At 49.1% G+C, this 27,148-nt stretch overlaps 1 protein-coding gene across 4 annotated transcripts in view; it reads left to right on the top strand.

Annotated features, from left to right (window-relative positions):
- The first annotated feature begins 4,439 nt into the window (after window positions 1–4,439).
- The window catches only part of UBE2O (ubiquitin conjugating enzyme E2 O), a 53,721-nt gene continuing 31,012 nt past the window's right edge, over window positions 4,440–27,148 (top strand). For 3 of the 4 annotated variants that reach the window (XM_045888406.3, XM_045888405.3, XM_045888403.3), the window contains exon 1: window positions 4,440–4,913. In XM_045888406.3, the coding sequence (XP_045744362.1) occupies window positions 4,515–4,913 (399 nt within the window). In that variant the 5' untranslated portion in view covers window positions 4,440–4,514. Of the gene's footprint in view, window positions 4,914–20,694; window positions 21,511–27,148 lie in introns of those variants that run through there. The other variant, XM_064582856.1, reaches the window with a different exon arrangement.

Below are 27,148 nucleotides of genomic sequence, written 5' to 3'. Positions count from 1 at the left end.
AGGTCACATAGTGAGTCAATGGTATCTATCACAGGCCTCAAACCCAGGTCCATTGATTCTGGAACCCCACTCCTAGCCACAGCACCACAGCACCACGGCACCCCCCTATCTCCCCATGGAGCGGCCCCCAGGGGAGCCGCTCTGGACCTGAGGGGGCTGGAAAGAGGGTAGAGGGGCCATGACCTGGGCTTTGATCGCATGTGGCACTTCAGATCAAGGATTAACCCTCAGGTGGCCAGCTTGGTACCCAGGTAAGTGATGCTGCCATCAACCTGGATGAGGAGTCTGGGAGAAGACACGGGTTTGGGGGAAATGGGTTTGTGACATCTGGCTGGCCATCCAGGAAGTATCCATGAGTTGGTGCTGAGGGGAAGGCCCTGGCGATCTGGGACTTGGTGGTGAAGAGTGGGAATGGTGGAGTGACTGCAGCCCCACTGTTCTTCAAGCTGGCCCCAGGGGATGTGCTGTCCCTGGCCCCTGTATCCGAAGGAAGGAGGGAAACAGAGTACACCTGCCAAACCTGGGCTCTCACTTACTGTTCAACCTTTTCACTGGTGCCCCCAGCACAAACTAGTTTGTCCCGTGGATTGCAACCATTCCTGAGTCAGGAGTGAGAATGGCTCAGGGCCGGCCCATCTGGGTCCTAATCCTGACCGTACTGCAGGGTGATCTCGGGCAAATCCCACGGTTCTCCCAGGGCATCAACACAAAAAGGGGTAAGGCTCCAGGGGCAAGAAGGACCCGTTTATTTCCAAAAGCCCATGATTCTTGAGCAGCCACCAGCTGGAGCCTCAGGCAGGGGCATTTCTCCAAGTAGGCTAGCGACGGCCCCCCAGGGTAGCTCCCCTCCCACTCCACCTTCCTAGCTGAAGACCCCGGTGCTGAAGGCACCCTAGAGCCTGCAAGCAGGCACCTCAGGGTAGAAGGAGTTCTCTGGGCCCATCTGGATTCTCTCGCACAGGGAAGTTTGGAGAAGCCAAGCGGGCTGGGGCTCCCCCATGAGGCAGTGTGAGGCCCTGAGACCCAAGCACACTTCTTAAACCAGTGGCCGTTTAAGATAGGGATAAGACAGGGCCTGCTTCCCAGAGATCAGCAGCCAGCCCTGCTGCCTCCTGTACCCTGCCAGCCCCTTAGCAAGGGGAGTGGCCAGACTGGCTCAGTTTCTGGCAGGCATATCTGTAAATAAGCAAAATTCCCCAGAGAAGAATCTCTATTCTCCAAGGAGGGCTGGGTGTTGGGGCCACGAGAGGAGGGATTTCTCCACTGGGGAATGAAGTTTTTTTTTTTTTTTTTCTTTCAGCAATTATGAAACTATAAACTGAGCCAATGCTCCCATCCCAGCTCACCCCACTCACCAGCTTGGGTGTGCAGACTGTGGTTGGGGGCTCGGGGACTGGGAAGGGGTCAAACCTTGACTGGAGCATCTCAGGTCTGAGTGAGGTGGGGAGGAACGTACTGAGCCTTCTTCTAAAAGGACTCTGATACAGCTCAAACTGGGGGCGACAAAAAAGGCTGAGAGATAGCAGGGGCAGCTCCTTGGGTGTATAGGGGGGAGGACGGGAAACTGACCAAATGGAGGGACAGGAATCTCAGGCCTTTGACCCCCCCCGCCCCCGGTATGGTACATCACTGAGCAGCCAGTCTGTACCAGGCACTGTACTAGGCACTGGGGCAACACGCATACCTAAGACATGACCCACACGCTCAAAAGGGGTTTAGTTAGTAAGGGAGAGATCAGCATTTGAAACCGAGGGCTCTTACCTACAACCTAGCAGCTTCCTGGGGGAGGGGCGCAGCCCAGCGTGGGCATGAACCTTCACAAAAGGGGGGCTCATACTTGCTCTCTCACAGAGGACTAATCTATGTAAGGGTGGATAATCTATGTAAAGCACTTAGTATAGTACCTGGTATTAAGTTACAGCTCAATAACTGGTAGCTATTATTAGCCATTATTACAAGAAGCCACAGAATAAACATGGCACGTCTGCCTGGAGTGTGCCAATTTTACTCAACAATCAGGGAGGAAGGACATTCCTTTTGTATTAAAACGAACACACGCATAAGCTGGAGTACAGTGCAAAACCCACTTGGATTTTTGACATCAACGATTTGGGGCCCGCATTGCCCTGCCCCTTCACCCTACTTGCTCGCCCCCTCCCCCATCCCCTGATAGACCCAGGGACTAGAAAAGCCCCTGCACTTGGACTCAGGAAAACTGGATTCCAACTTGGTCTGCAGATTACTATGTTGTGAGCTTAGGCTCTGAATTCCTGGACCCTGTTTCCTCATTGATAAAATGGGGTACATACTCCTATATCCAGGGGAGCCTGGCTGGCTCAGGCTCAGTCGGTGTAGCCTGTGACTCCTGATCTTGGGGTCATGAGTTCAAGCCCCAGGCTGGGCCTAGAGCTTACTTCAAAAACAAAAACAAACCAAAAAACGTACACCTATATCCACAATTGGGATAACAAGATAATACATGTGAATATGTCTGGCACAGCACCTGGTCAGTAATAGGTGCTCAATAAATGTTAGGTTATCAGGGGAGTAAGGAGACAGGGCTAAGGGAACCGAAGCCACTACATTATTGCTGTTAAGCCTGCCAGGTCTTTATGGGGGAGGGAGTGGGGAACGGAGTCCTCCCAGCAGTGATTCCAGATGGCCACTCTTCACAGTGGTCTGGGATGGAAAGGCCGAGGTTCGTGAGCCCAGCTTTGCCCCTAAATTGTATCCTAATTCCCCTTCAGGTCATTTAGCCACCGTTTTTTTTCTATACCTTAGTATGTGAGTTGTCTAAGATCTGGGTCCATTGACAACCACCCCAACCCCAATATTACATCAGTATTCTCGAAGTGCTTGGCTCAGGACACATTATATACTCGGGCTGCCGTCAGTGCTTCATGCATGTTCTTAGGATTTTTCCAGGAGTATAGTTCTATAGCCTTGGCAGTCTGTAAACTACTCAAAGAACAGGGATCCTGCCTTTTAAAAAGAACCCAAATACTGTAATATTGAACCATCCTACCAATCTATCTTTGATGGTCTTGCAGGAAAATGTGGAAAAAAATGATTTGACTGAGAAAGGTTAGGACCATAGCCTAAGTATTCTTAATTGCCTTCTAACAACCCATTACGAATTTGAGGGGTGCCTGGGTGGCTCAGGCGTTGAGCATCTGCCTTCGGCTCTGGTCATGATCCTAGGATCCTGGGATTGAGCCCTGCTTAGGCAGGCTCCCTGCTCAGCGGGAAGCCTGCTTCTCCCTCTCCCACTCCCCCTGCTTGTGTTCCCTCTCTCCCATGTCTCTCTGTGTCAAATAAATCAATAAAATCTTTTTAAAAAAACAAACCCATTGCGAATCTGTCCTCTGAGAATGTTATCTAAACCTTTTGGAACTTACTTAAGGGACACATTAGTATAATTACTTTGTATATTTTAAAATAGCAATATGGAGCAAACCGTAAGTATAACAGTTCTGTCTGTCTAGAATTTTAGTCTAGGAAGGGAGGGCTGAAATATTATAGTAATGGTTAAGCTTTTTGGAGGGAAATGTATGTCAGGCACTGTTCTGTTTCCTTCAGTCCTCCCAGTTGCCATTTGAGATGCCAACGGTATTATCACCCCAATTTTACCGATGAGAAAATTAAGGTGAAAAGAAGTTTATCAGCTTACCTACCTTTATAAGATTAGTAAGTGGCAGCAACAACCATGGCTCCCACTGCTAACTACCTCACCATCCCACCTCTTGCCACGTATACTAAGCCTCATGGAGCTTTGAGCCCCTCTAGATGGTTTTAAAGCCAAACCATAGAGGCCACTAATGCTTATCTTTCTGATCTTTCTCTGGACCTCCTTCACCAACCCCATGACCCATCCCTGAGGGGTCATGACCTTCCAAGCTTTGCATGTGATTTCCTAATACAATACACTCCAGATACGCTCTTTCTCTGTATCTTTTATAGCCTTGCTGACAAGCTGCCTTGGAGTTGCTTTTTAGCTATTTAATACGTATATGTTTTGTCTCTCCAACTAGGCTGTAAACACCTAGAGGACAGGGACGGTATCTTGCTCTTTCTTACCCCTCCCAGTGCGTAGGACTAGGCTGGAGACGCCAAGGAGGCTCATTAAATGTTGTTGACAGTCTCCGGACCATCCTTCGCCCCACCTCGGCCCCTCCTCCTTCCCTCGGTGCCCATTGCACTTCCTCCTCCCGGGTCCCCACCCAGTCCCGCTCCCCTAACTTTTACCCCCTCTGGCCCCGCCCCTCCCTCGCGAAGTCCACCCTCCCCCCCCCCCCCCCCGTCCCCGGCAGCATCTCCAGCGTCCCCCAGCGACGAGGCCAGAGCTCCTAGCAACCGCATCTCGGTTCCTTGACGACGGCGGCACGCAGGCCACGTCAGCGCGCCGTGGCCCCGCCCCCGCGCCGGCTGGCCCCGCCTCCCCGTGCCGCGTTCGCCGCCGCCGCCGCCACCGCCAGCGCCGCGCCGCCGCCGCCCGAGACTCGCGCAGAGCAGTTATGGCGGATCCCGCAGCGCCCGCGCCCGCAGCTCCGGCTCCCGCCCAGGCCCCGGACGCGGCCCCGACCCCGGACGCGGCCCCCGCCCTGGCGCCCGCCCCGGACTCGGCCTCCGGGCGGTCCTCGGACTCCGGCCCCGAAGCCGGCTCGCAGCGGCTGCTGTTCTCTCACGACCTGGTGTCGGGCCGTTACCGCGGCTCGGTGCACTTCGGGCTGGTGCGCCTCATCCACGGCGAGGACTCGGACTCGGAGGGCGAGGAGGAGGGCCGCGGGAGCTCGGGCTGCTCCGAGGCGGGGGGCGCGGGCCACGAGGAGGGCCGGGCCAGCCCGCTGCGCCGCGGCTACGTGCGCGTCCAGTGGTACCCGGAGGGAGTCAAGCAGCACGTGAAGGAGACCAAGGTGCGGCGGGCCGGGGCGGGGGCCGGGGCCGGGGCCGGGGCCGGGGCGGGGGCCGACGCAGGGACCGAGTTGCTGCCCGAGCCCTAGGCCGGGGAGGGGAGGCGCGCGAGGCGCTGGCCGGAATGGTGCAGCCGCGGTGGGCCGAGGCGAGAGGACGAGCCTCCGCCGAGGGGACGCTCCGGTGCAAAGTCATTGCACCAGCCCCGGGCCGCCGGGCCCCGGGCTTCCCCACGCGAAGGGACTTCCAAGCCTTGCGGGGCTGTGGTGTCGGCCTCAAGATTCTGTACGTGGACCCACTACAGTGGGCAACTCCTCAGGCTCTGGGGCGCGCTGGGCATTACACCAGTGCGGCGTTTTGCTGACCCCCGAGGAGCTACATGCTGCATTGTGCATCCAGGAAGGAAGGCCGTGCCGGGTCCGTGCGGGGAAGGGTTGTGGGCGTTCCAAAGCAAAGACAGAGGTGAAAATCTCAGACGGCATAAAAACCCAAGAAGTTCCCTAGATGACAGAATGCGTTATGATGGGTAAAGGAACCCAACCCCCTCCCCCCGCCCCCCCCTTTTTTTTTTACCTTGTTGCCTTGTTTTAATTGCTGCGGGGAACTTTGTGAGTAAAATCATTAACAATCAGAGCCGTGATATTAATAGTACGGGGTGGGGGGGATGTGACAGCTGCGACTGGGATTGATGACTCCCAAGTGCAGTTGGACTTCTTGAAGAAAAAAAAAAAATACTATGGAACCATGGATGGACAAGAGCCACCCATTTGGAAACCCAAGGTTTTTTCCTGACCTGAGGCTGTCAGGCAAACATCAGACTCCCTTACGCTGTTGGGGTGAGGCTGGTGAATATTGCAGTTTTACAGACAAAGGGGTTTGTCATCTTAAACCTGAAACCCTGAACCAAGGTTGGTTTGGTGGCTTCTTCTGTCTTGTTTTCCCGAGTGTGAATTCCTATCAGTGATTCACACACGCACGCACACACCCCTGTATCTTTCACACCTTCTTCGTCTCCTCCTCCTCCTCCCCTTGAAGAAAACATTTCTAAGCAGGAATCGGGCCTGGGCTGTTGACAGGTCTGATTTCAGGGGAGGGCACTTGAGAAGTTAATCTGGGTTTCTCACACACTGGGAGAAGAGGCCACAGAGGAATAGGGCTTGCCACGCTACAAAGGGGGTTTGTGATAACAGCTCTTGGCAGGGGAAAAGGCCCCACTCCCAGGAAGAGCCTGTGATCCACTTCCTAGTGGCACGAGTGACTTGGTACCAGCAGGGGTTTCTCCTTCCAATGTGCACACATCCACAGACACAGAAATCCGCATACAGGACCCCTGGCTTCCCCTCAGAGAAATGCGGATCAGGCATTAGCTGCTCTGACTCAGGAAGAAATTTCAAGTTCGTGTGGAAAATTGTACTTTTTATAGTGGAATGCTTGTTAAAAATTACCACTGGTGGTGTTACGTCGGAAAGAGAAGATTTTTGCTCTTTATACAGTGTTTCTGCATTGTCCTAACTAACGAATGGCTGCTGATGTCTTCCTGTGGGTTTTTGAAAAATGTTTTTCCCTAACCATCTTCTCTAGAGGTTGGTGACTCTTGAAATGCAACTCATTTCACTGTGTCATGGCCTCCTGCCCTGGGGACTCAGCGGGCAGGCCAAGCTCCGCTACCGGGAGCTGCCGTGTTTATCAGTTATTGTTTCTGTTCATCTTGACTTTGGTGGTTAACTTTATTTACAGTTATGTTCTGTCTGCCTCCTCCCGCCGTGTGTAATTATACCCAGTTTGACTTAAAATACCTATCTAGGAATTAGATAGAAGAGGAGTTGAAGGCACCAGCTTGGATGCATTTTGAACCTGCCCTCGTGTGATTTGCTTTGAAGTTGTTGACATCCACTGTGGCTCCAGTGGTGGTGTTTCCTTTGCCACTGGAGTGTCTGAGCTTCTGAGCTTAGCAAAAGCTAAAGGGCGTAGGAACTCTAGGGAGCGGTGGCGTGTAGTGTCCATTTGTGGATGGCAAGACCTGGTTCTTGTAGGAATTAAGAAAGCAGGTTTGTTTGGGGGCGTGGGGGGTTGTATACCTGATAGGTAGCTGTAGGTCACCATGAGCCCTAGGCACAGATGACCCCAACTAGGGTGCTGGGTGGGACCTTGCAGTCTAGGAAGTGGTAGGAAGATTTTTTTCTTCTCCTCTCTCACCCCTTATAAATCTGTGGAGGTGACAGTGTGCTGTAAAGGAGAGACCGTTAGACCAAGGCTGAGCATTTAGGTTCTGATTCCTACTCCATCACTAATTTGGTTATGAGATTTGAGAACCCGGTTACTGATAGAATAAGGTGGTGACAGTATTGAGAAACGTACTTCTTTTTAAAGCTGCCACCTATTGGAATTTTTTTTAATAGTACCCTTTTAATGTGGAGTGTTTAGTAGGCTGTGGAGTATTTTTGTAGTTTTCAGGTTAATTTGTTGGGCAATGAGTAAAGGCTTAATACTAGTCTCTTAAGTTTTAATGAACAAGTTCATAAAGAGATGAAGAGGCTGGCCAACAAGGTCTACCCCCTCCTGGCCACTTCAATGAAAATTATCAACAGAAACAAAATAAGTAGGGGCGCCTGGGTGGCTCAGTAGGTTAAGCGTCTGCCTTCAGCTCAGGTAATGATCCCAGGTTCGGGATCGAGCCTCGAATCTGGCTCTCTGCTTAGTGGGGAACCTGCTTCTCCCTCTGCCACTCTCCCCTGCTTGTGCTCTCTCCATGTCTCTCTCTGTCAAATAAATAAATAAAATCTTAAAAAAAAAAAAAAGAAATGAATAGCTCTTCCTTGAAACTGCAGAATTTATGGTCCAGTTCCTGAAGCTTCCAGCAGCCAAAGCCAAGCTTCTTTAGGACTTAAAACAAGCACCTACCTTGTGCTCCTTCCTTTCCTCAATCTCCTGTCCCCTTCATCTGACTTACCCACTTGTAACTTTTCCCATTTGCCCAGAGATCTTCTATGTGACTTACCCCTTCCCTCTCAGTGGCCATCCTTGAGTAACATTTTGGAATATAGCCAAATGCCGCCAGTCTCTTTGCCTTCTTGAGCGCTGGCTAGACATGGTGGGTCCTTCCGGTCTCCACCTGTCATGGTTGGACAGAATGGCCCCTGTTAGGAAGAGAACAGACTGCTGTTTGTCAGTCCAAGTTTGGGGGCTTCCTGTTTATGCTTTAGTTTTCCCATCTCTTGTGTGCTGTCTTTTGCTTAAAGTTGCCACAACATCCAGAGTCTCTCCTGATTTGAGATTTAATGTCTTTAAGTTAAAGCTGTGTCTGTGATCACTCTGCTTTTCTGAGGCTCTCTGTGTGTGTGTAGCATCCTTCATGACAGGTCCCTTAGGAATTGGCTTTTCAGTTTATTTTTGGCTTCTACTCAGGCCAGCATTTCCCTGGGGAAAACTATTTAGATGTAGCATCATAGCATGTGAAGGTTGCTTGCTTCACTTGTCCAGGTGCTGGACTCATTAAAAGCAATTGTTCTTAGTGATGTAATAGGAAGAAATTATGTAAGGTTAACCAAGATGCAGGACTGAGTGCATCTAATTGCATTTTATTCAGATAGGATCACAGCACTTGCAGACTGGCACAGCTGTTCTGTGACTTTATTCTTTGTCCTTTGGTTCCCCCTTTCTAACTCCTGGGACTCAGTGCCTTGATTATGTCTCTGTCTGACTTGCCGCTTCACTCAAGGGCACTTTCACCAGATGAGGGATGTGTGTTTGTGTCCTGTGATTGGAAGTCAAAACCCCCGGGTGCTCTTCCCAGCCGTCACCTACTCTGAATGACCTTGGCCTAGTCACTGCCTCATTTTTCTCACTGCAGTAAAAGACAAGATCTGTCTTTCTAGCCCCTGAAACAAGCCTGAACCAGAAGTGTAGCTGGGTGGTATGGCCACTTGGCTATTAGCAGCCACCATCCTGAGGTCCATCAGACAGAGCCAGCCCCACCCCTTCAGGAGATCACTTCTGTGCGTCACAGAGAGCCACGCCTCCAGAGGCAAAAGATGCCCCAGCGGGGTGTGTTTCAGTGGTGATGGAATTCCTACTAATCAATCACATTGTTGCTCATGACCTGGTGGATAGATTAAGCTACTTCTATAAATACTCATGAACTTCCCTCCTCTGAAACTTTATGCACGTTTAAAGTAATACCTGCCAAAGTCCACTAACCTCCTGGCGGGGGGGGGGGGGGGGGGGGCGGGATGTCAGATGACTATATATGTATATGTGTGTATATTTTCCAGAATTTGGAAGACATCTTTTGGAAATTTCCAAAAGAATGAATTACAAGGATGGTAGAGTGTTGCTTTTGTATTTTAAAATAATAATAAGGACAGACATTATGTAGTGTGTGCCAGGCACCAGTGCTTTACTGTGTTACTCAGTGCTCCCAACAACCCTGTGAATTAGGTACTATTATTACCCGTGTATTTCAGAGGAGACTGAGGGGGCAAGGTTAAATAACTTGTCTGATGTCACACTGCTAATAAGTGGAGGAACCTGACTACAAATTGAAGTAAATGTAGTTTGCTCTCACCTGAGAATGTTTAAGTTCAGGATTCATAGATCATTACTGCATCAAGCACCCTGATTAAACATGAGTCACAGACCCTGTGGTTGGCATTAATCATCCAGTCTGTAAACACTTGAAAGTCTTAGTGGAGAGGATGTAACCACAGGTAAGGAGAGAGAAAGGAACAGGGTGTTGGGATGGGTGGAAAGACAGAGGGAGATCACGCTGGGGAGCAGAATGGGAGAGACACTAGATTGGCACTTGCGGTGTGCTTCTGTTCTGCATCTTTCCTTCCCTGACCCCATAGTCATTCTCAAAGTAATTGTCAGAAAGCACATTTTATTTCTAGAGAACCTGTGAGTACCCCTAGATGTTGAATGAAAGCAGTGTCTATAAGTGTGATTCATTCCAACACTGGTTTATTCCCCCGACCAAAAGTCTGAGGAACTGGCATTTCTGTGTTGTCTTAGAAATGGTGTTAGGAAATCCAGCTGCACCTCCTGCCCCCAGAGACCTGTCCCCTCTCTTGCTGCTGTTGTCACCCTCCCGCTGGGAATGCTGAGTCATGAGACAGGTTCAGAAGGACTCCTTGGAGAGAGGCTGAGTGCCACTCAGTTCCTTCCCGTTTAGTTGCCCCGAATTTGTGCTCTCCACCTTGTTTTTGTTCTAGGACATTAAAGGTCCTTTTGCACCCCCTCCATCCCCACTTCATTGTTATTCCTGCTTTTCTTTTCTTTCTTTCTTTCTTTTTTTTTTTAATTTTCCCATTCCATCTAGAGAAATTTTGCTTTTTAACTGTTTTACCCAAGGGCCTCATGGAGTCCAGTGGAACCTCTGTGGGGCCAGTACTTTCAAAAGGGGTGCGGTTGTAGTGGTGTGACCTGAATCACCATCACAACAGTGCTGGGCCCAGGATTGGTTTCAGCTGCCCCTGGTGGTCCCCTCAGAGTTGGATTTGGGGTGATCTCTTTTAAGAGCCATCCTGTAGTTCTAACCGGGAGGACATGATCTGTGCTCTTGTTCGACTGACGGAAGTTTTCAGAGTTTCCCTGCCCAGAGCTTAGCCTGCTTCTGCATAGGGGTGGGAGGGTGCTTATTTAAATGGATAATCAAAAGAGGGAAATGTGCCTTTTCATTTACAAGATGCTCTCACTTATATTTACTAGGATTTTGGTGTTTTTAACTATAGCTCCTTCTGAGGCTCCACCTGCCCAGTGGCTGGGCGCCAAGCCTGAGAAGGTTGTGCTTTCAAGGCTGTTGCCTATCCAACATCTTTACCAAAAAAAAAAAAAAAAAAAAGGTACTAAGTAGTGCTAAAAAAAAAAAAAAAAAGAAAAAGAAAGAAAGAAAGAAAAAGTCGTCAATCCTATCCAATAATAAAACCAAAACCCCCAGCTAGCAGGAGAGATTTCCTGCGGTCTTAAAAAGAGTGTTCTTCACTTGCATCCTGCAAGTGAGAGCTGGTCTTTCACACTCAGCAGCTCTGATGAGGTTTTTCCACCTTGTTTTAATTTTGATCTTTTTTGCGGGAGCTGCTGCTGTGGTGACGGTTGGTGACACTGTTGTGACCGGCGTGTTCCACAGGACGACTTGCTGGCCCTCCTAGGTGCAGGTGGGAAGGAGCAGACACATGCTTCCAGGAGCATCAGGAGCAGACATACTCCATGCTGAAAGCATCCCCTTATTTGTCTGCTCTGTTTAATTACTTAAGGGAGTTTGAGGGCCCTGAACGTTGATGATATCATCTTCAAATAGAAGAAAGAGCGTCTCTCCCTACGCTCAGCATGCTTTGGGGGCACCCCAGCACTCCGCCGCTCGCGAGGGCTGTCTGCTCCATTTCCTCACAACCCACGAGCCCCTTAGCCTCTCCCTGGCCTCTCACCACTGGATGCCAACGGCTCTCCTGAAGGTCACAGAGGACTAGTGGATTCCCAATTACTGCATTTACCAACGATGCCCTAGTTCTTGTCCTTTGGGTCCATCAGCCTTGTTGGTTGTGGTCAGTCCTGCCCTCACACTGGAAACTTTCTTCCGTTGGGTTCCGTATACCAGACTGTACTGAATTTTTCTCTTTAGCCTTTTTCCTCTTCTCTCTGTGAGACTTCTTCCCACATCATGTTCTTACTCCCCTCGCCGCCTTCCTGTCTTTTCTTTGGGGCTCTTGTTCCCCACAGGGCTGCAGCCGTCCCTGCGTTCACGTGGCTTCCACACCCGCGCCACGTTCCGCACCCCTTACCTAACAGCTCCTGTCATCTAGAACTGCAGACATTGTGGCTGTAAAGTCTCATGAGTGTGACTGCCCTTCCCACCCCCAGGTCTGTGGCATTTAAAAAAATTGCTTTTTCCAACTTTTGATGATGAAAAATCTTCAAACATACAGAGAAGTTGAAAGACTAGGTCAGTGAATACTGATTACCAACCATCATGAGTCAGCAGTTAACATTCTGTCATCTGTGCTTTACCTGTATGTGTGAATGTGTGTAAATACATTTTCGCCTGAGCCATTTGGTAAGTTAGAAGCAGACCTGATGGCAGACACCTCTAAATACTTCAGCTTATGTCTTCTAAAATTCCAGAATATTTGGGATCATTTTAAATGTACCTTCTTGGGCCCCCATTCTTTTTTTTTTTTTTTTAAGATTTTATTTATTCATTCATGAGAGACAGACAGAGAGAGAGAGAGAGAGAGAGAGGCAGAGGGAGAAGCAGGCTCCCAAGGAGCAGGGAGCCCGATGCGGGACTCGATCCCAGGACCCTGAGATCATGACCTGAGCCGAAGGCAGACGCTTAACGACTGAGCCACCCAGGTGCCCGGGCCCCCATTCTAATGTAAGTGTGCGGTTAAGTGGTAGTAATACGTTCCTAATGTGCAGCCATCACCATCCTGTTTCCAGACCTCTAGTTGTCTTGTAAAACTGAACCTTGATGCCTGCTAAACAACACCCTGTTTCCCCCCACGGCAGCCCCTGGCCACCACCATTCTGCTTTCTGACGTGAAATATTATTTCATTTAGTATAATAGCCTTAAGGTTCATCCAGGCTGTAATATAGGTCAGAATTCCCTTCGTTTTAAAGACTGATAGAAAGTCCATTGTATCTTCAGCTTTAGGCTTATCCATCCCGCCGTCAGCGGACACTCAGGTGCTCTCCGGGCTTAGCTGTCGTGAATAGCGCAGCTTATGAACATGGGTGCACAAGCGTCTCTTCGAGATCCAACTTTCAGTTCTCTTGGGTATATCCCCAGAAGTGGAATTGCTGGATCATATGGTAATTTTATTTTTACTTTTATTTGAAGAACTGCCATACTGTTTTCCACAGCAGCTGCACCATGTGCCATATTCCCACCAGCAGTGTGCAAGGATCCCGGTTTCTCCACATTCTAGCCGACATTTGTTATTTTCTGATTTTTTTATAGTAGTCATCCTAATGGGTGTGAGGTCGTATCTCACCGTGGTTTTGATTTGAGTTTACTTAATGACTAGTAAGGTTGGGCATCTTTTCATGTGCTTCTTGGTCATTTAAGTACCTTCCTTGGAGAAATGTTTAAGTCCTTTTCCCATTTTTAAATGGGGTTGTTCGGGGCTTTTTTTGTTGTTGAGTTGCAGGAGCTCTCTCTAATTCTGGATATTTAATCCCTTATCAGATACATGATTTGCAGATATTTTCTCCCATTCTGTGGTTGCCTTTTTACTAGGTTGATAGTGTCTTTTAGTGCATTATAATGTTTTAATTGTCATGAGTCCAGTTTGTCTGTTTCTTTGTTGCCTGTGCCTTTGGGTCAGGCTTCCATTCTAATTGGTCATCAAATCTTTGTTCGAAATGCCTCTTGCATCCTCTGCATTTCCGTGCTGCAACTCGGGCTCGCTCTCTGATGGTCCCGTGCCTGGACTGATCTCGTCTGGTCTCCCTGTCGCTAGTCCCTCCTTCAGCCCAGCCCGCAGCACCACAGGCTGACCTTCCAGAAGACTGCTTGGATTGTATCAGGACCCAGCCTCCTGACCTGCCTTAGCTTGTCACTCAAGGCTCCTCGCCCATGGCTCACACTTAATCTCCTGCCCCTTCAGCAGACTGCATCTCATCTGCTTCCCCCGTTCACATGTGCTCTTCTCTGCCTCTGATGCTCCACGGCGCTTAAATGACACACTTGAGCTCCCTCTCCCTGGCTTGGAAGCTTCTTGAGAAACCAAGACAGTGACTCCTTATATGCAGTGAAAGCTTGTATTCTGAATGGCTCACATGCATTTTCATGGGAAGCGTTTGAGTTAATGACCAGATCCTTCCCATTCACCTACAAGGAGTATTCGTAGCCTTTTCCCAGACACTTTGTGGTCTGTGTTGGAACTGTGTGGGCACCTGGCAGCTGACACTCCCCTTAGGGTAGTAGGTAAGTTGACCATGTAATTTATTGTCCAGCCTGGGCTCTTTTGAGAGAGAATAATTGCTACAGGACTGAGACACGTGGGTGTCCCGACACTAGGAAGAGCAGATTAATCAAAGTACGCCATGTGGTAGTGGACTGTTTCAGCACCTTCCATCACGAAGCTCCCCAGGCAGAGTAGGAGCCCAGCAGGCGAGGATAAAGCTAGCCAGAGCCGGCGTCAGCTATGGCTGAAATGCAGTTAGTTGTGTCTGGGCTTAAAACCTAGCAGAAATTGAAACACTCTGCTGGCCACAGGCTCCCTAGGAGCCTGGGCTGGGATGAGAACTGAGGCCGTGTCTCGTGAAGCCAGTGAAAAGTCTCCCTGGTTGGTGCCATTCTGGGTTTCCTCCAAGTCCTCGGTGCAAGCTCTGAATAATCTGGAAAAAGCACCCGTTTAACATTTAGAAGCCGTCCGAGTTCTAGCGTCTCTCGTAACTTCAAGACCTTGGTGGAAGCACCCATCCTCTCTGAGCCTCAGTTTCTCAGCTTATAAAGTGGTATAACGCCCATCTCTCGAGGTTGTCACAAGGAGCAGCTCTAACAACCCCGCTGAAAACACTTGCCAGACCTACATTCACACGTGTGAGTTCGTGAATGGAGATGGTTGAGTCTTCAGTGTGAGGCTCCTCTGCCGGAGATGGAATGCCCCAGCTGCACAGTAGCTGGGCACGCAGTTTAGGCTTTGTGCTCCGCCTGCCTCAGCGCTCTGGGGGAGGCGTCCTGCCGACGGGCATAAGCATGCCTGGCCTGTTACGCCGAAGGAATCGGGCACCGTCGACTTGACACTGCTCACCAGGGGTGGCAGGAGGGTGGGGAGAGCACGGATACATGGCGTCTAGACCAGCACTTTGAAAGGCTAATGTGTGTGGCATCACCTGGGGTTCTTGCTAATGTAGGCTTCTGAAACCGGCTGGCGCGGGCCTGAGAACATGCATGTCTCACATGCTCCCTGGGAGGCTGATTCTGCCGGCTGGGACTGACCTACAGGTCCTTAAAAACCCGTTGATGTCAGTAGGTTCTGTTTGTGTGTGTGTCCCGTTCCCCCCAAATGTTATTGGGTGTAACTGGTTTGAGGTTTTTGTCTCCCCTCTGCCTTAGTTTTCTGGTGGCAGTGTTAATGCCAGAAATTATCAAAAGGGGCACAGCAGGAGGGAAGGGACATTAAGTGCCCCTAATAACCAGGTAGTGCTTTCAGATCATAGTGTTCTGTTAAAAAGACCTGCTTCTCCCTCCCCGCCCCATTGCCTACTGACCAATATTAATACACAGTTGCTGCTGAGAGTTTCATTGGATTTCATTTCTTCTTAGGACGAAAAGTCAGAGTTGTTATGAATATAGTTCAACCGGTCCAAGAGGAAAATGATTGAAATTTGCTATTTTTTATCCATCCAGTATCAGTGGATTCGTGCTGTGTGCCAGGCGGTGTAACACATGCTTTGCATTATCTTCTTCTTCCCTAGAGTGGCCAGTGTCCCCATTTTAGAGAGGGAGAGCCTACAACCTGGAGAATGCATGTAACTCTCCCAAAGCCACACGGCTGGCGAGGGGCAGAGCCTAATGTCTGTTCTGCTGGAGCGCAGGCTCTCTCCTCGGGCTGCACAGCCACCCCCTGCCCCTGATGGGGTGCTGTGGGCCTCCAGAGAGCACCCCCACACAGGCCCTGCACTCTAGATCGGGGGCCAGCATTCTTTCTGTAAAGGGCTAGATAGTAAATATTTTAGGCTTAGCAGGCCATACTGTCTCCTTCACAACCAGTCAACTCGGCCATTGTAGCATGAAAACATTCGGGGACAATAAGTGAATGAACGGGCATGGCTGTGTTCCAGTAAAATCTTATTTAAAACAGGCAGCAGGCTGGATTTGACCTGCAGGCCATAATTTGCCGATCTCTGCTCTGGAAGAGTCCTGCCCAATAGAAATAGGATGTGAGCCACATCTGTAATTTTAAACTTGATAGGAGCCACATTTGAAAAAGTAAATAGAAGCAGGTGAGGTTACATCCAGTAAGTTGTATTCGACCCGTTACATCCAAGGTACCATATCTACATGTGATCAGTATAAAAATTATTGTTATGTGTAAAGATTTTATTTATTTAGTTTATTTTTTAAGTAGGGCTCCATGCCCAATATGGGACTTGAACTTACAACCCCGAGATCAAGAGTCTCATGTTCTACCGACTGAGCCAGCCAGGAGCCCCTAAAAATTATTAATGAAATATTTTACAGTCTTCTTTCTGCAGTGGCTCACGTATTCGTTAGCACTGCTTCAGAAACTTAGTCTGGTGGGAGAGAAAACCCTCCCTCCAATCCCTTCCTCACCTTTATTTTCTTCAGAGTATCAGGCATTATTTGAGATCTGATTGCTTCCTTGTTTACTGTGTTCCTGACCAGAAGGTAAGAGGGCAGAACAAGCTGTTCACTGCTGTCCATGCCTGAACAGAGCCTGGCCCAGAGCTGGTGCCCGGGGATCCCTGTTCAGCTGAGCAAATGGGGTACTCATAAGGTAGAAAGTGCTGAGTCCCATCTGGAGGGAACGGACAGCATTTCTGAGTGGGGGGGGGGGAGCATTAGGAAAAGCTTTCATGCAGGTAGCTTTTGAGCTAGGCCTTGAAAGGTGAGAAGAATTTGGATCAACAGTGGTGGGACGGAAGGGTATCCTGAGAGGGAAGATCAACATGAGCAAAGCCAGATGCGGGAAGTTTGCATGACATTTGGGAGAAATGGTTCACTTAGGCCTTAGAACTCCTTTACCCTTACAAATTATTGACTATCCCGATGAGCTTTTATTTATATGTATCAATATTTACAGGTAAGAAATTGAAACAGAACTTAAAACCCAAGAATAAGCAAGCACTCACTCTAGCCCTCAGAGCATTACACCAGGTAGCCTCTGGAAGTTCCAGTGGAGACTCCGGAGACGATGAGAGCGGGAAAGGCAAATACCATCCAGTAGGACTGTGGAAAAGCTTGACTTTGGACCTTCTGAAAGCTCTCAGCTTCCTGGACCACACGTCGAGGGCTCCTGAGCTGGCGGGAGGGTGCGAGGAGAAGGCGGGCGACGGCGGGGCCAGCTAGCCGGCCCGGATCTGATCGCGGTGGCAGCGACCATGGTGCTCGTGCCCTGCTGTACGCTCGGCGTGTCGTAAGCATGTCACGAGGGTGGGCTCTCGAGGCCTCTCTGGGAGAACCCTGTGCACTAGGTGTTACTATTTCATGTGTCTTACAGATGAGGCTGCCCAAGGTCACGTCCTAAGTGAAGAGTTTGGGCGAAACCCAGGTAGCCGACCCCACAGCCATGTGGTCTGTGGCCCCTCAGACTTCGCATCACGCTGGTTCTGTGGTGGAAAGGAGTTTGGGTTTGTGCTGTTGTTGTTTTTCCACATCATGAGGAGCCATCTCAAAGTTTGCAGTGAATAATCTGGCAGCAGTCCATACAATGGAGGAGGTGGGGTAGCTGGAAGCCTGGGGCCAGTTAGGAGGCTTTTCCAGTGCAGGCGAGTTAATGTGTATCTACTTTGTGTGACCACACACACACACACCCACACACACACGGGGCAAGAGTGTTGAAAGTGCTGTGTTTTCATACAAAATGTCCCCTACGTAGGGCGCCTGGGTGGCTCAGTTAGGTGACTACCTTCGGCTCAGGTCATGGTCCCAGGGTCCTGGGATCGAGCCCCGCATCGGGCTCCCTGCTCAGCGGCGAGTCTGCTTCTCCCTCTCCCTTTGTGATCTCTCTCGCTCTCACTCTCTCTCAAATAAGTAAATAAAAATGGCCTTATGTGTGAACCAACAATTCCATCCAGTATTCAGTGGACAGAGCGGCGACCTGTTCCCGTGCCAGAGGGAGAACTGGCGTGTTGGACTTAGTGACAGCTTTAAGGGGCTTTTTAAGGATGATTCTGATGATGCTCGGTTTGACCCTGGGACCAGACTCCCAAGTACAGTTAGGACTATTGAATCAGAGCCATAATGGCACTTTGAGTTAGAGCAGGGATGGAGGGGTGGTTGTGGAAGGTTTCTCAGACGGGGTGGCATGCCCAAGCCGTGAGGGGCATTTGGTGAGTGGCCGGGAAAGCAGGTGTAACACCTACGGGGATGGAGCAGTGGGTGTGAGCATGCCCAGGGCTCTCGATGATCAGGAGGGAGTTAGGGAGCCATTATGTTGGGTTTTTATTGTGGTAAAATATACATAATGAAATTTACCCTTTTGTGAAGTGTGCAGTTCAGTGGCACGAAGCACCTTCACACTTGTGCAGCCATCCCCACCATCCAGCTCCAGAACTTTGTCATCTTTCCAAACTGAAGCTCTGTCCCCCTTAAACAATAACCTTTTAGGAAAGTAACCGAGGTTCACTGTAGACATGTGGTCTCCTGACATCCAGGGAGTGGGGTTGGGAAGCTGGGCAGAGACTCAGGCTTCTGGAGTGCACGCCCAGGTAATAGTCTGCCAGTAGCTGCATGGACAGAGAAGTGTGAGGGAGGTTCAGTTTGGGAAGCACGGTGTCTTAGATACTTGGCATCTTCCATGGGAAGAGAGATGCCTACCTCGGAAATGCGTGTTCAGTCTGTCCCCCATCTTTTATTCTTATTGTTGTCCTATTTCATGCCCTCATAATTACATTTTTAAAATAAACACTTTTTAGGGGCACCTGGGTGGCTCAGTCCGTTAAGCGTCTGCCTTCAGCTCAGGCCATGATCCCAGGGTCCTGGGATCGGGCCCCGCATTGGGCTCCCTGCTCAGCGGGAAGCCTGCTTCTCCCTCTCCCTATGCCTGCTGCTCTGCCTACTTGTGCTCTCTCTCTCTCTGTCAAATAAATAAATAAAATCTTTTAAAAATAAAAATAAAATAAACACGTTTTAGATTTACAGAAAAGTTGCAGAAATCCTAGTATACCCTTCACCAGCTTCCTCTGTTTTTTTTTTAATAAAGATTTTATTTATTTATTTGAGAAAGAGCCAGAGCACGAGCAGAAGAGAGGGGGAGAGGGAGAAGCAGACTCCCCACTAAGCAGGGAGCCCAACATGGGGCTCGATCCCAGGACCCTGAGATTATGACCTGAGCCGAAGGCAGACGCTTAACTGAGCCCCCCAGGCGCCTCAGCTTCCTAATGTTAGCATCTTATGTAACACAGTATGTTTGTCAAAAGTAAGAAATTAACATTGGTTTTACTCTATAAACTATACTGCACACTTTAATTTGGATTAGTTTTCCACTAAAGTCCTTTTTCTGTTTCAGCATCCAATTCACGATACTACATTGCATTTCACATAATTGTCTTTTGAATGTTGGAAAAAACCCTTCTGATTGATCTCTCACTTTATCTAATCCTCAGTTCATCCTCTTCCCTAAGAGTTATCTTTCTGGAGAATTGCGTTAACAGCTTTTTTTTTTTTTTTAAGATTTTATTTATTTATTAGCACAAGTAGGGGGAGAATCAGGCAGGGGGAGAGGGAGCAGCAGGCTCCCTGCTGAGCAAGGAGCCCGATGGAGGGCTCAATCCCAGGACTCTGGGATCATGACCTGAGCCGAAGGCAGATGCTTAACGACTGAGCCACCCAGGTGCCCTTTTTAGCAGCTTTTAATGCCAGAGAGTAGAGGTCAAGCAAGATGCTCTCTAAAATAAGGCAGCTTGGACGTGATCTGTAACCATGGATAGTACTCAGACTAGAGGGATGGCGGCTGGCAGCGAGAACAGCAGGTGGACAGGTGAATGCAGAGCGTGGGAGTGTAGGGCCCTGCGGTCAGGGAAGTAGGGAAAGTCTACAGGCTCAGGGGCCTGTTCAGTCCCTGATGATCTAACACTGAAGAAAAATTGATGGATTATTCTCTTATTTATCTTAGATTTATAGGTTTTTTTTTCCCCCCTGATTGCAGGTTATCCAATCTGTTGCTGTGCAGGTGACCCTCCCCTGACACTTTGCAGGTGTTCCAGGAAGCTCTTCAGGAGCTACTTGACATTTACCCTCACTTTGATGTTACCCTGATTCTCAAGGGCTCAAACCTAAAGAATCATTCCTGGATTGTATTTTAAAAAACAGGTAACACCAGGGGCGCCTGGGTGGCTCAGTCGGTTGAGCGTCCAACTTTTGGTTTCACCTCAGGTTGTGAGATGGAGCCCCAAGTCGGGCCCCACGCTCAGCAGGGAGCGAGCTTGAGATTCTCCCTCTCTCCCTCTCTTTCTTCCTCTCCCCCCTGCTCATGCACGTGCGCACTCTCTTTCAAATAAGTGAATAAATTGTTAAAAAGAGAGAGAGCACACCAGTAACAAAGACTCACTTGCCCCTCTCCCCTGCTTCGGTGTCAGGGTCTTCCTTCTGAGCCTTCTGCCGGCGCAGCAGTTGACTCGGGATTCAGGCCGCGCCCAGGCCCCTGCAGCCCGGGCAGGGCGCAGCACCTGCTGGCATCTCGCAGAGACTGGCTCAGCCCTTAGGGTCCTTTCTGCCGTCCATCAGCTCATCCCGTGCCCTGTTGACGTGTTCTTCGTGTTCTCCTATCTCTTGATTGTGCTTGTCGTCTGTACCTTGGGGGCCTCCATAATCAGATGGCTTCCCTTAATAGTTTCGATTTGGAGTCACTGCCTTTGCTCCTCTCAGGTGTAACATTTGTGAAACACGCACAGACTGAGTGTGTTAGAAAGACCAGGTAGGACTGCCCTTTTTCTGGCACGTGGCTTTGGTCCTGTCTGCAGTGTTCTTGAGTCAGATGTTCACAGGTGGAGATGTTGCCGTGTCGTAGCGGTGTCATCCCACTTCAAATTTTGGTAGCATGCTTTTTTTTTTTTTTTTTAATTTATTTAATTATTTGAGAGAAAGAGCAGGGGGAGGGTACAGAGGGCGAGGGAACAGATTCCCTGCAGAGCACGGAGCCAGGTGCAGGGCTCGATCCCAGGACCCTAAGACTATGATCTGAGCCGAAATCAAGAGTCCCCCATCTGAGCTGCCCTGGCTTCCCAAGGGAGAGAGAGTCTTAAGCAGACTGTGCTGAGCACGGAGCTGACGCAGGGCTCAATCTCAAAATGCTGAGATCACCACCTGACCCGAAACCAAGAGTCGGACACTTAACCGACTGCACCACTCAGGTGCCCCTTTGGTAGCATGCTTTTTAATGAATGCCCGTAATTCCAACAGATGAACCCAAGGTTCTTCGATCAGTCTCCTCTTTTGACTAACTAAAATGTTTCCAGATTTTCATAGCTTTAAATAGTGGAACTACCATCTTATACTGGATGCTTTTTTATACCTTTGTCTACATTGTTTAAGTTTCTCAGGATAAATTCCTAAAACAGAATTATTGGTCAGGGGATAGGAATATACTCTTAAGACTTTGGATTCATTTTACCAAACTGTCATCCCCAAAAGTAGTACCTATTTACACTTCCATCTTAGAATGCCTGTTTTCCCAGCATGATGGTGAGATTTTTTGGTGACTGAGGCAGGAATCCCAGCTAGTAGGCAGCATCTGGAAGACTAGAACTCAGGTCAGTTGACTAGGCGTTTTTCTGACTCTACTCTGCTCTTGCCAAGAAACAGGCCCTTCTTGTGACCAGAGGTGTCCCTGAGCTCCGCAGGACTGCAGGCCAGTCTCTTGTGCCTTAGCTCAGGCCTGCGTTCCCCGAACAGAGGGCTGGGCTGGGGCATGGTAAGTAAGCCAGGGCGGGGTGCGGGGGTGCGGGGGGGGGGGCAGGGCTGGCTCAGACGCGGGCTGGCAGTTGTAGAGGTCAGACTCTAAGAAGGCCCTCTTAAGGACTCTCAGAATCCCCGTCTCTTTCACGTGGCTCCACTGAGGCATTTCTCAGATGACGCAGCTCATAGTGGGACGATGACTGTGTCCTGTATAGCAATGCCCAAGGTATGTTGGGGTCTCCATCCTCTCCATCTCTCCTGTAGACCCTGACACCTCAAGCTCTCCTCTCCTGTGCTGGTGACATCAGAGGACACGGGCGTTTCTAGTTATCAGGTGCCCAGTGAAGGCAGGGTCTTCGGGAGCCCCGAGATGATTGACATTGGCTGTATGCTCGGTTTGAGGGTGTGTCTGGGCCCTCAGTGGTGGTACTAGAAGGGAGGGTTTGATTTGACTATTTTATAGTCTGGGAACTGAGGCCCCAGTAAACTGAACGGTTCAGGTTAAGGTTGATGGAAGCCACAAATGGACAAAGACACTCCGTCTTAAGGAAAGAAAAGTTCATAGGAGGACAACCATCTGACTTCTAGGAGTAGAAGTAGAGGGTGTTAGCAGTGCTGATTTTAGTTTTCTGGTGATTTAGTTACAGTTGAGATAGGTTCTGGTATTTGACTTAAAAAATAAAATCTGTAATACAGAGGATTTAGAGGATTTACACTGTGAGTCAGGAGACATGCTCAAGAACTTCCTGCTCAAGAGAGGAACCAGGCAGTCACTAATTTCAGCTTAACCTTGGGCTTGCCTTTTAAAAAAAAAAAAAAAACACACCACCAGCACTTTGGGGATATAATTTACATACCATAAAATTCACCCTTCTAAGTTAAACAATGCAAATGGCTTTTAGTATATTCAGAGGTTTGTGCACCCACTATGCAAAACTAGAACATTTTCAATGTCTTCACCCATGAAGCCTCTACCCCTTGGCTGTTGCACTGAATTTCCCCCCACTTCTCAGCCCCTGGTAACCACGTTGTATGCTGGTGTGTTTGGGTTTTTGTCTTTGTGGGTTTGCTGATTCTGTGTATGTTGTATGAAAATGTGGAATGTACGGCCCTTTGGGTCTGGCTCCTCTTGTAGAGCATGTTTTCAGGTTTCCTTCGGGCTGTGGTGCGGATCTGTACTCCTTTTTGTGGCAACTGCTGTGTGGATCGGCCACTTACCCGTTCATCAATTGATGGGCACTTGGGTTGTTTCCACTTTGGGGCTATTTTGAATAATGTTGCTGCGAGCATTTCTGTACAAGTTTGTGTGGGGGGTATATTTTCGGTTCTCCTGGGTATTATGCCCGGGAGTGGAATCGCTGGGTGGTGCGGTGACTCGCTGTTGAACCATGTGTGCGACTACAGCGTGTGCGGCTTCCGGTTGCTGCTCATCGTCAGCAACACTCGCTGCCGTCGGTCCCTCCGCATTACAGCCATCCTGGTGGGTGTGGAGTGGGATTGGCACTGTGGTGTGGTGGGCTTTTCCCTAACGACTGATGACCTGGAGAGTCTTTCCACGTGCTTAGTAGCCCTTTGTAAATCTGCTCTGGAGAAATGTCTGTTCCAGAAAAGCATCTGCCCACTTGTTAATTGTCTTCTTTGTTGGCTGGCCTAGTAGAGCGTGCCTTTGGGTCTGCTCTCTGTCCTTCAGGGTCGGGCAGGTGGGCTGCTTGCTGTGGTAGGTGCTCTCTGTGTCACTGGGGTCTCTGCCAGGCATCTAGCCTTATGTTGGGATCTAACTGCCTTTCCTAGTTAAACATACTCTAGAGGATTTGCGATCCTTATAGACTGAAAGGGCTCTTAATTCTAAATCTTTCTAGAACTAAGTTAATTGTTTTACATGTGGGGCTCCACCATCCCCAGGAATAAGAAAGGGGCTGCTAAATAGGGCTTCCTCGGCAACGGGGCAGGCCTTCAGACGTTTACCAGTCTCATGAATTATGCACAGACTGCCAGTCACAACCGAAGTCTTTCAGAGGCAGAGCCTGGTCCAGCTAGTCTCCTTTTTGGCCCTCTCGTAGTAAGTATTGTAATATTTCTTGTGCAGCAGGTGATGGAGTGCTCCTTGCTCGACACGGACGTGCCTTGGTAACCGAGTTGTTTCTGTGGCTGTGTGGCAGGTCCGAACACGGTGGGGCCGAGGCGTGCGAGCGGGTGTCCTGCGTGTGACACGCGGCGCCTGGTAACACAGGCGGCAGCCGGCCCAGCACAGCTTGGCTACTGGCGCTTCACAGATCCCCCGTCCTCAAGCAGGGCGGCGGTCTGAGGGGCACATGTGCTGCTATTTATGTTTTGTGACTTTCTCAGTGATTGTTTTTAGTTTAGCATTTAAGAATCTAATTTAGTTTTGTTAAGTGTGTGAGCTGTCTATTCCCCATGCCTCTCGGGTGACACTGACAATGAGTCTCTTCCACCCAGAGCCCAGCTTTGCCCCAGATTGGGTCTGACTGTCGTGGTTGAATCCCAGCAATCTATGCAGTTTAAAGTTTTTGTGACATTTGCAACAGAAAGCCACGTGTCTGCGCAGATAGGTGGCCCCTTGGGGTGACTGGGGGAGTTTCTGATGGAGTTGTGCTTTCTTTTCCCTTCCTACCATTTCGCATTTTAGAATAGCACTACTGGGAGAGCCCCTCAAAGATGAACTGGTCTCTAAATTAAGTAGGTGGATGTCGGAACTAAGGATTTCTAATTTTTTTAAATTATTTTTTATTTTATTTTTTTGGGAGAGAGCAAGTGCACCCGAGCGGGGGCGGGGGGCAGGGAGAGGGAGAGAGAATCTCAAGCAGGCTCTGCGCTGAACACAGAGCCCGTCGTGGGGCTTGATCTCAGGACCCTGAGATCATGACCCAAGCCGAAATCAAAAGAGTCAGATGCTTAACTGACTGAGCCACCCAGGCACCCCGGATTTCTAATTTTTGAATTTGTGATTTCTTATTTTTGTTACCTTATCATCTTTCTATCTTCGGTTATGTCCCATGGCTATTTTGAAAAATTAAGGTTAAAGATCTCTGGTTGGGAGCGCCTGGGTGGCTCAGTTGGTTAAGCGACTACCTTCGGCTCAGGTCATGTTCCCGGGGTCCTGGGATTGAGCCCCGCATCGGGCTCCCTGCTCCTTGGGGACCTGCTTCTCCCTCTCCTTCTGCCTGCCGCTCCCTCTGCTTGTGCTGTCTGTCTCTCTCTGTGTCAAGTAAATAAATAAGATCTTTAAAAAAAAAAAAATCTTGGTTGGTGAACATGGTAGATTGAACACATTCATTTATTTCCACTTCCTCCAGAATCCCTTCTAAAATGACGTAAATGAAGTTTTTAAGTTTCTTTACTTAAGTAATCTCTGCACCCAGAGTGGGCCTTGAACGCACAACTCTACCGACTGAGCCAGCCAGGCGCCCCAGTAAATGAATTTTTTAAATGTGTAAAACTGTAAGGACAGAGAATGGGAGGGAAGACAGTAGACAAAGATTTCAAGTTTTAGAAGATGGAAGGGGGGGACAAAGACTGAGCAGAGCCGAGGAAGCTAAGACGTTGGTGCCCATGGAGACCAAGGAGCAGCCCCTCAGAATGTCTCAGGAATCGGAGGCACCTGATGTTGCCCCAGGCACAAGTGAGGTTTGGGCCCAGAGACAGAGGGATGGAAGGTACGACTCCGCACCTATACAGACCCCACCTGAGAGAGCAGAGGTGTGTGCTCTGGAGACGTTGAACCAGAGACTCTGGGCTGAGAGAGCTCAGATGTAGCAAAGGGCAGCATAACTCGGAGATGAAACGTGGATTCAGGAAAGTCTGTACACTGGGAGGGGAAGTGTCGGCTGAGTTCCCTGCCTGCTCCCTGTGTGCTGAAACCAGGCCTGAGGCCTGGGAGTGGAGGATTAGCCCTGTCAGAGACAGACCTGCCATTGGTAGGGTTTGGCCGTCCCTCGGAACAAAAGCGAGATTCTACCCCAGCTCCTGTGATCTGTACGATCCAAAGCCTTGCTTGTGTTTGCAAAGCTCCCATCATCTTATTATTGACGCAGCTTTTTTTATTTTCACTTTTTATCTTGAGATAGTTAGAGATTCACAGGAAGTTGCAAAACAGCACAGAGAGGTCCCATGCACCTTTCATCCAGTTCCCCCCCGTGGTTACATCTTACACAGCCACAGACAGTGTCAGAACCAGGAAATTGACATTGGCGCGCATACGACGTGTGTGCAGTCTCTGCCATTCTGTCACCTGAAGTTTCATGGAGCCGCCATAGCAGTCAGGCTACAGGCTGTTGGGGGTGCCTGGGGGGCTCAGTCGGTGAAGCGTCTGCCTTTGGCTCAGGTCATGATCCCAGGGTCCTGGGATCAAGCCCCGCATCAGGCTCCCTGCTCAGCGGGGAGCCTGCTTCTCCCTCTCCTCCCTGCTCATTCTGTCTCTCTCTCAAATAAATAAATAAATAAATAAATATTTTTAAAAAAGATACAGAACTGTTCCCTCACCATAAAGATCTCTTGACTCATTTCAAATAGGAGTGGACAGCTAAGGGTCACTGAATGGGTTCTAAAAGCTCCCAACATGAAGGGTAGAGGCTAGAACGAGCAAAGAGAAAGGTGTACCCAGAAGAAACCCTCAGAACACGGTGAATATTTGCCAAGAAATAAGAGCCAGTATTTTGTTAATGAAATAAAACAGTGCTATACAACTCAGAACAAGGAAGAGTTCTTGGTATTAAAAACATGATGTTAGGGGAGAGAAAAGAGTTGACAAAGACTCGCAGGAAATAGAATGAAAACGTCTGACACCTAGGTCTATAAAGAAAGGAAAAATGAAGGACAGAAATGTATCAAAGAAATCAGGAATGTTTCCAGAATTGATGATCACAGGGTTCCAGGATGGTGAATGGAAAAAGGTCTGGTTGGCACATTGTGTAATTCCAGAACACTGGGGATGAAGCTTGCAAAGAGAGAAAACAGGTCACATACAAAAGATTGGGGAATGAAGATACATCCGATTGTTCAATGTCATGGGAGCCAGAAGGCAGTGGACTGGATTTCCAATCTCACATGGTAGATGGAGCTAATGTAGAACCACTCCTACCCACTCACTTAGTAATGCCTTAGCAAATATAATAAAGGTTGTAAATCTGGAACTAAGCTTAGAAGAAAGAAAAGGGATAGCAAGAAACCAAAATCAATGAGGGAATTTAAAACCAGAGCAGAGGAGCCTGCTGAGTTGTGATGTCTCTGGGGGGTGTTTATTGGACCTTAAAACACACCCTCACAATAATAGAGGTTTGGATTTTAATGATCATGTATAGAAATTGAAATAGAAATCCCCCCAAAGGGCTCTTCCCTGGTAGAAGGAATATGAGGAATTCAAGAAGATCCCCCCTGTGGGGCTGGAGAAATGGGCAAGGAAGTTTGTTTGTATATTTATTTATTTTTAATTTTTTTTTAAGTTTTTATTTAAGTAATCTCTGTACCCAACGCCCCAAGATCAGGAGTCATATGCTCTTCCAACCAAGCCAGCCAGGTGCACCAGCAAGGAAGTTTATCATTGCTTCACACTCTGAGGTATTGGGGGAGGTCTCCCCGTGAGCAGTTGAAACATGCAGGTTTCAATTCTATATTTATAATCCCCACGTTTTAGGAAT

The sequence above is a fragment of the Mirounga angustirostris genome, unplaced genomic scaffold, assembly GCF_029215605.1.
Source record: "Mirounga angustirostris isolate CCGP_5_RB_7025 unplaced genomic scaffold, mMirAng1.0.hap1 SCAF_17, whole genome shotgun sequence".
Classification (NCBI taxonomy): Eukaryota; Metazoa; Chordata; class Mammalia; order Carnivora; family Phocidae; genus Mirounga; species Mirounga angustirostris.
The sequence above is the reverse complement of the archived record's forward strand: the minus strand, read 5'-3'. Positions and strand labels throughout refer to the sequence as shown.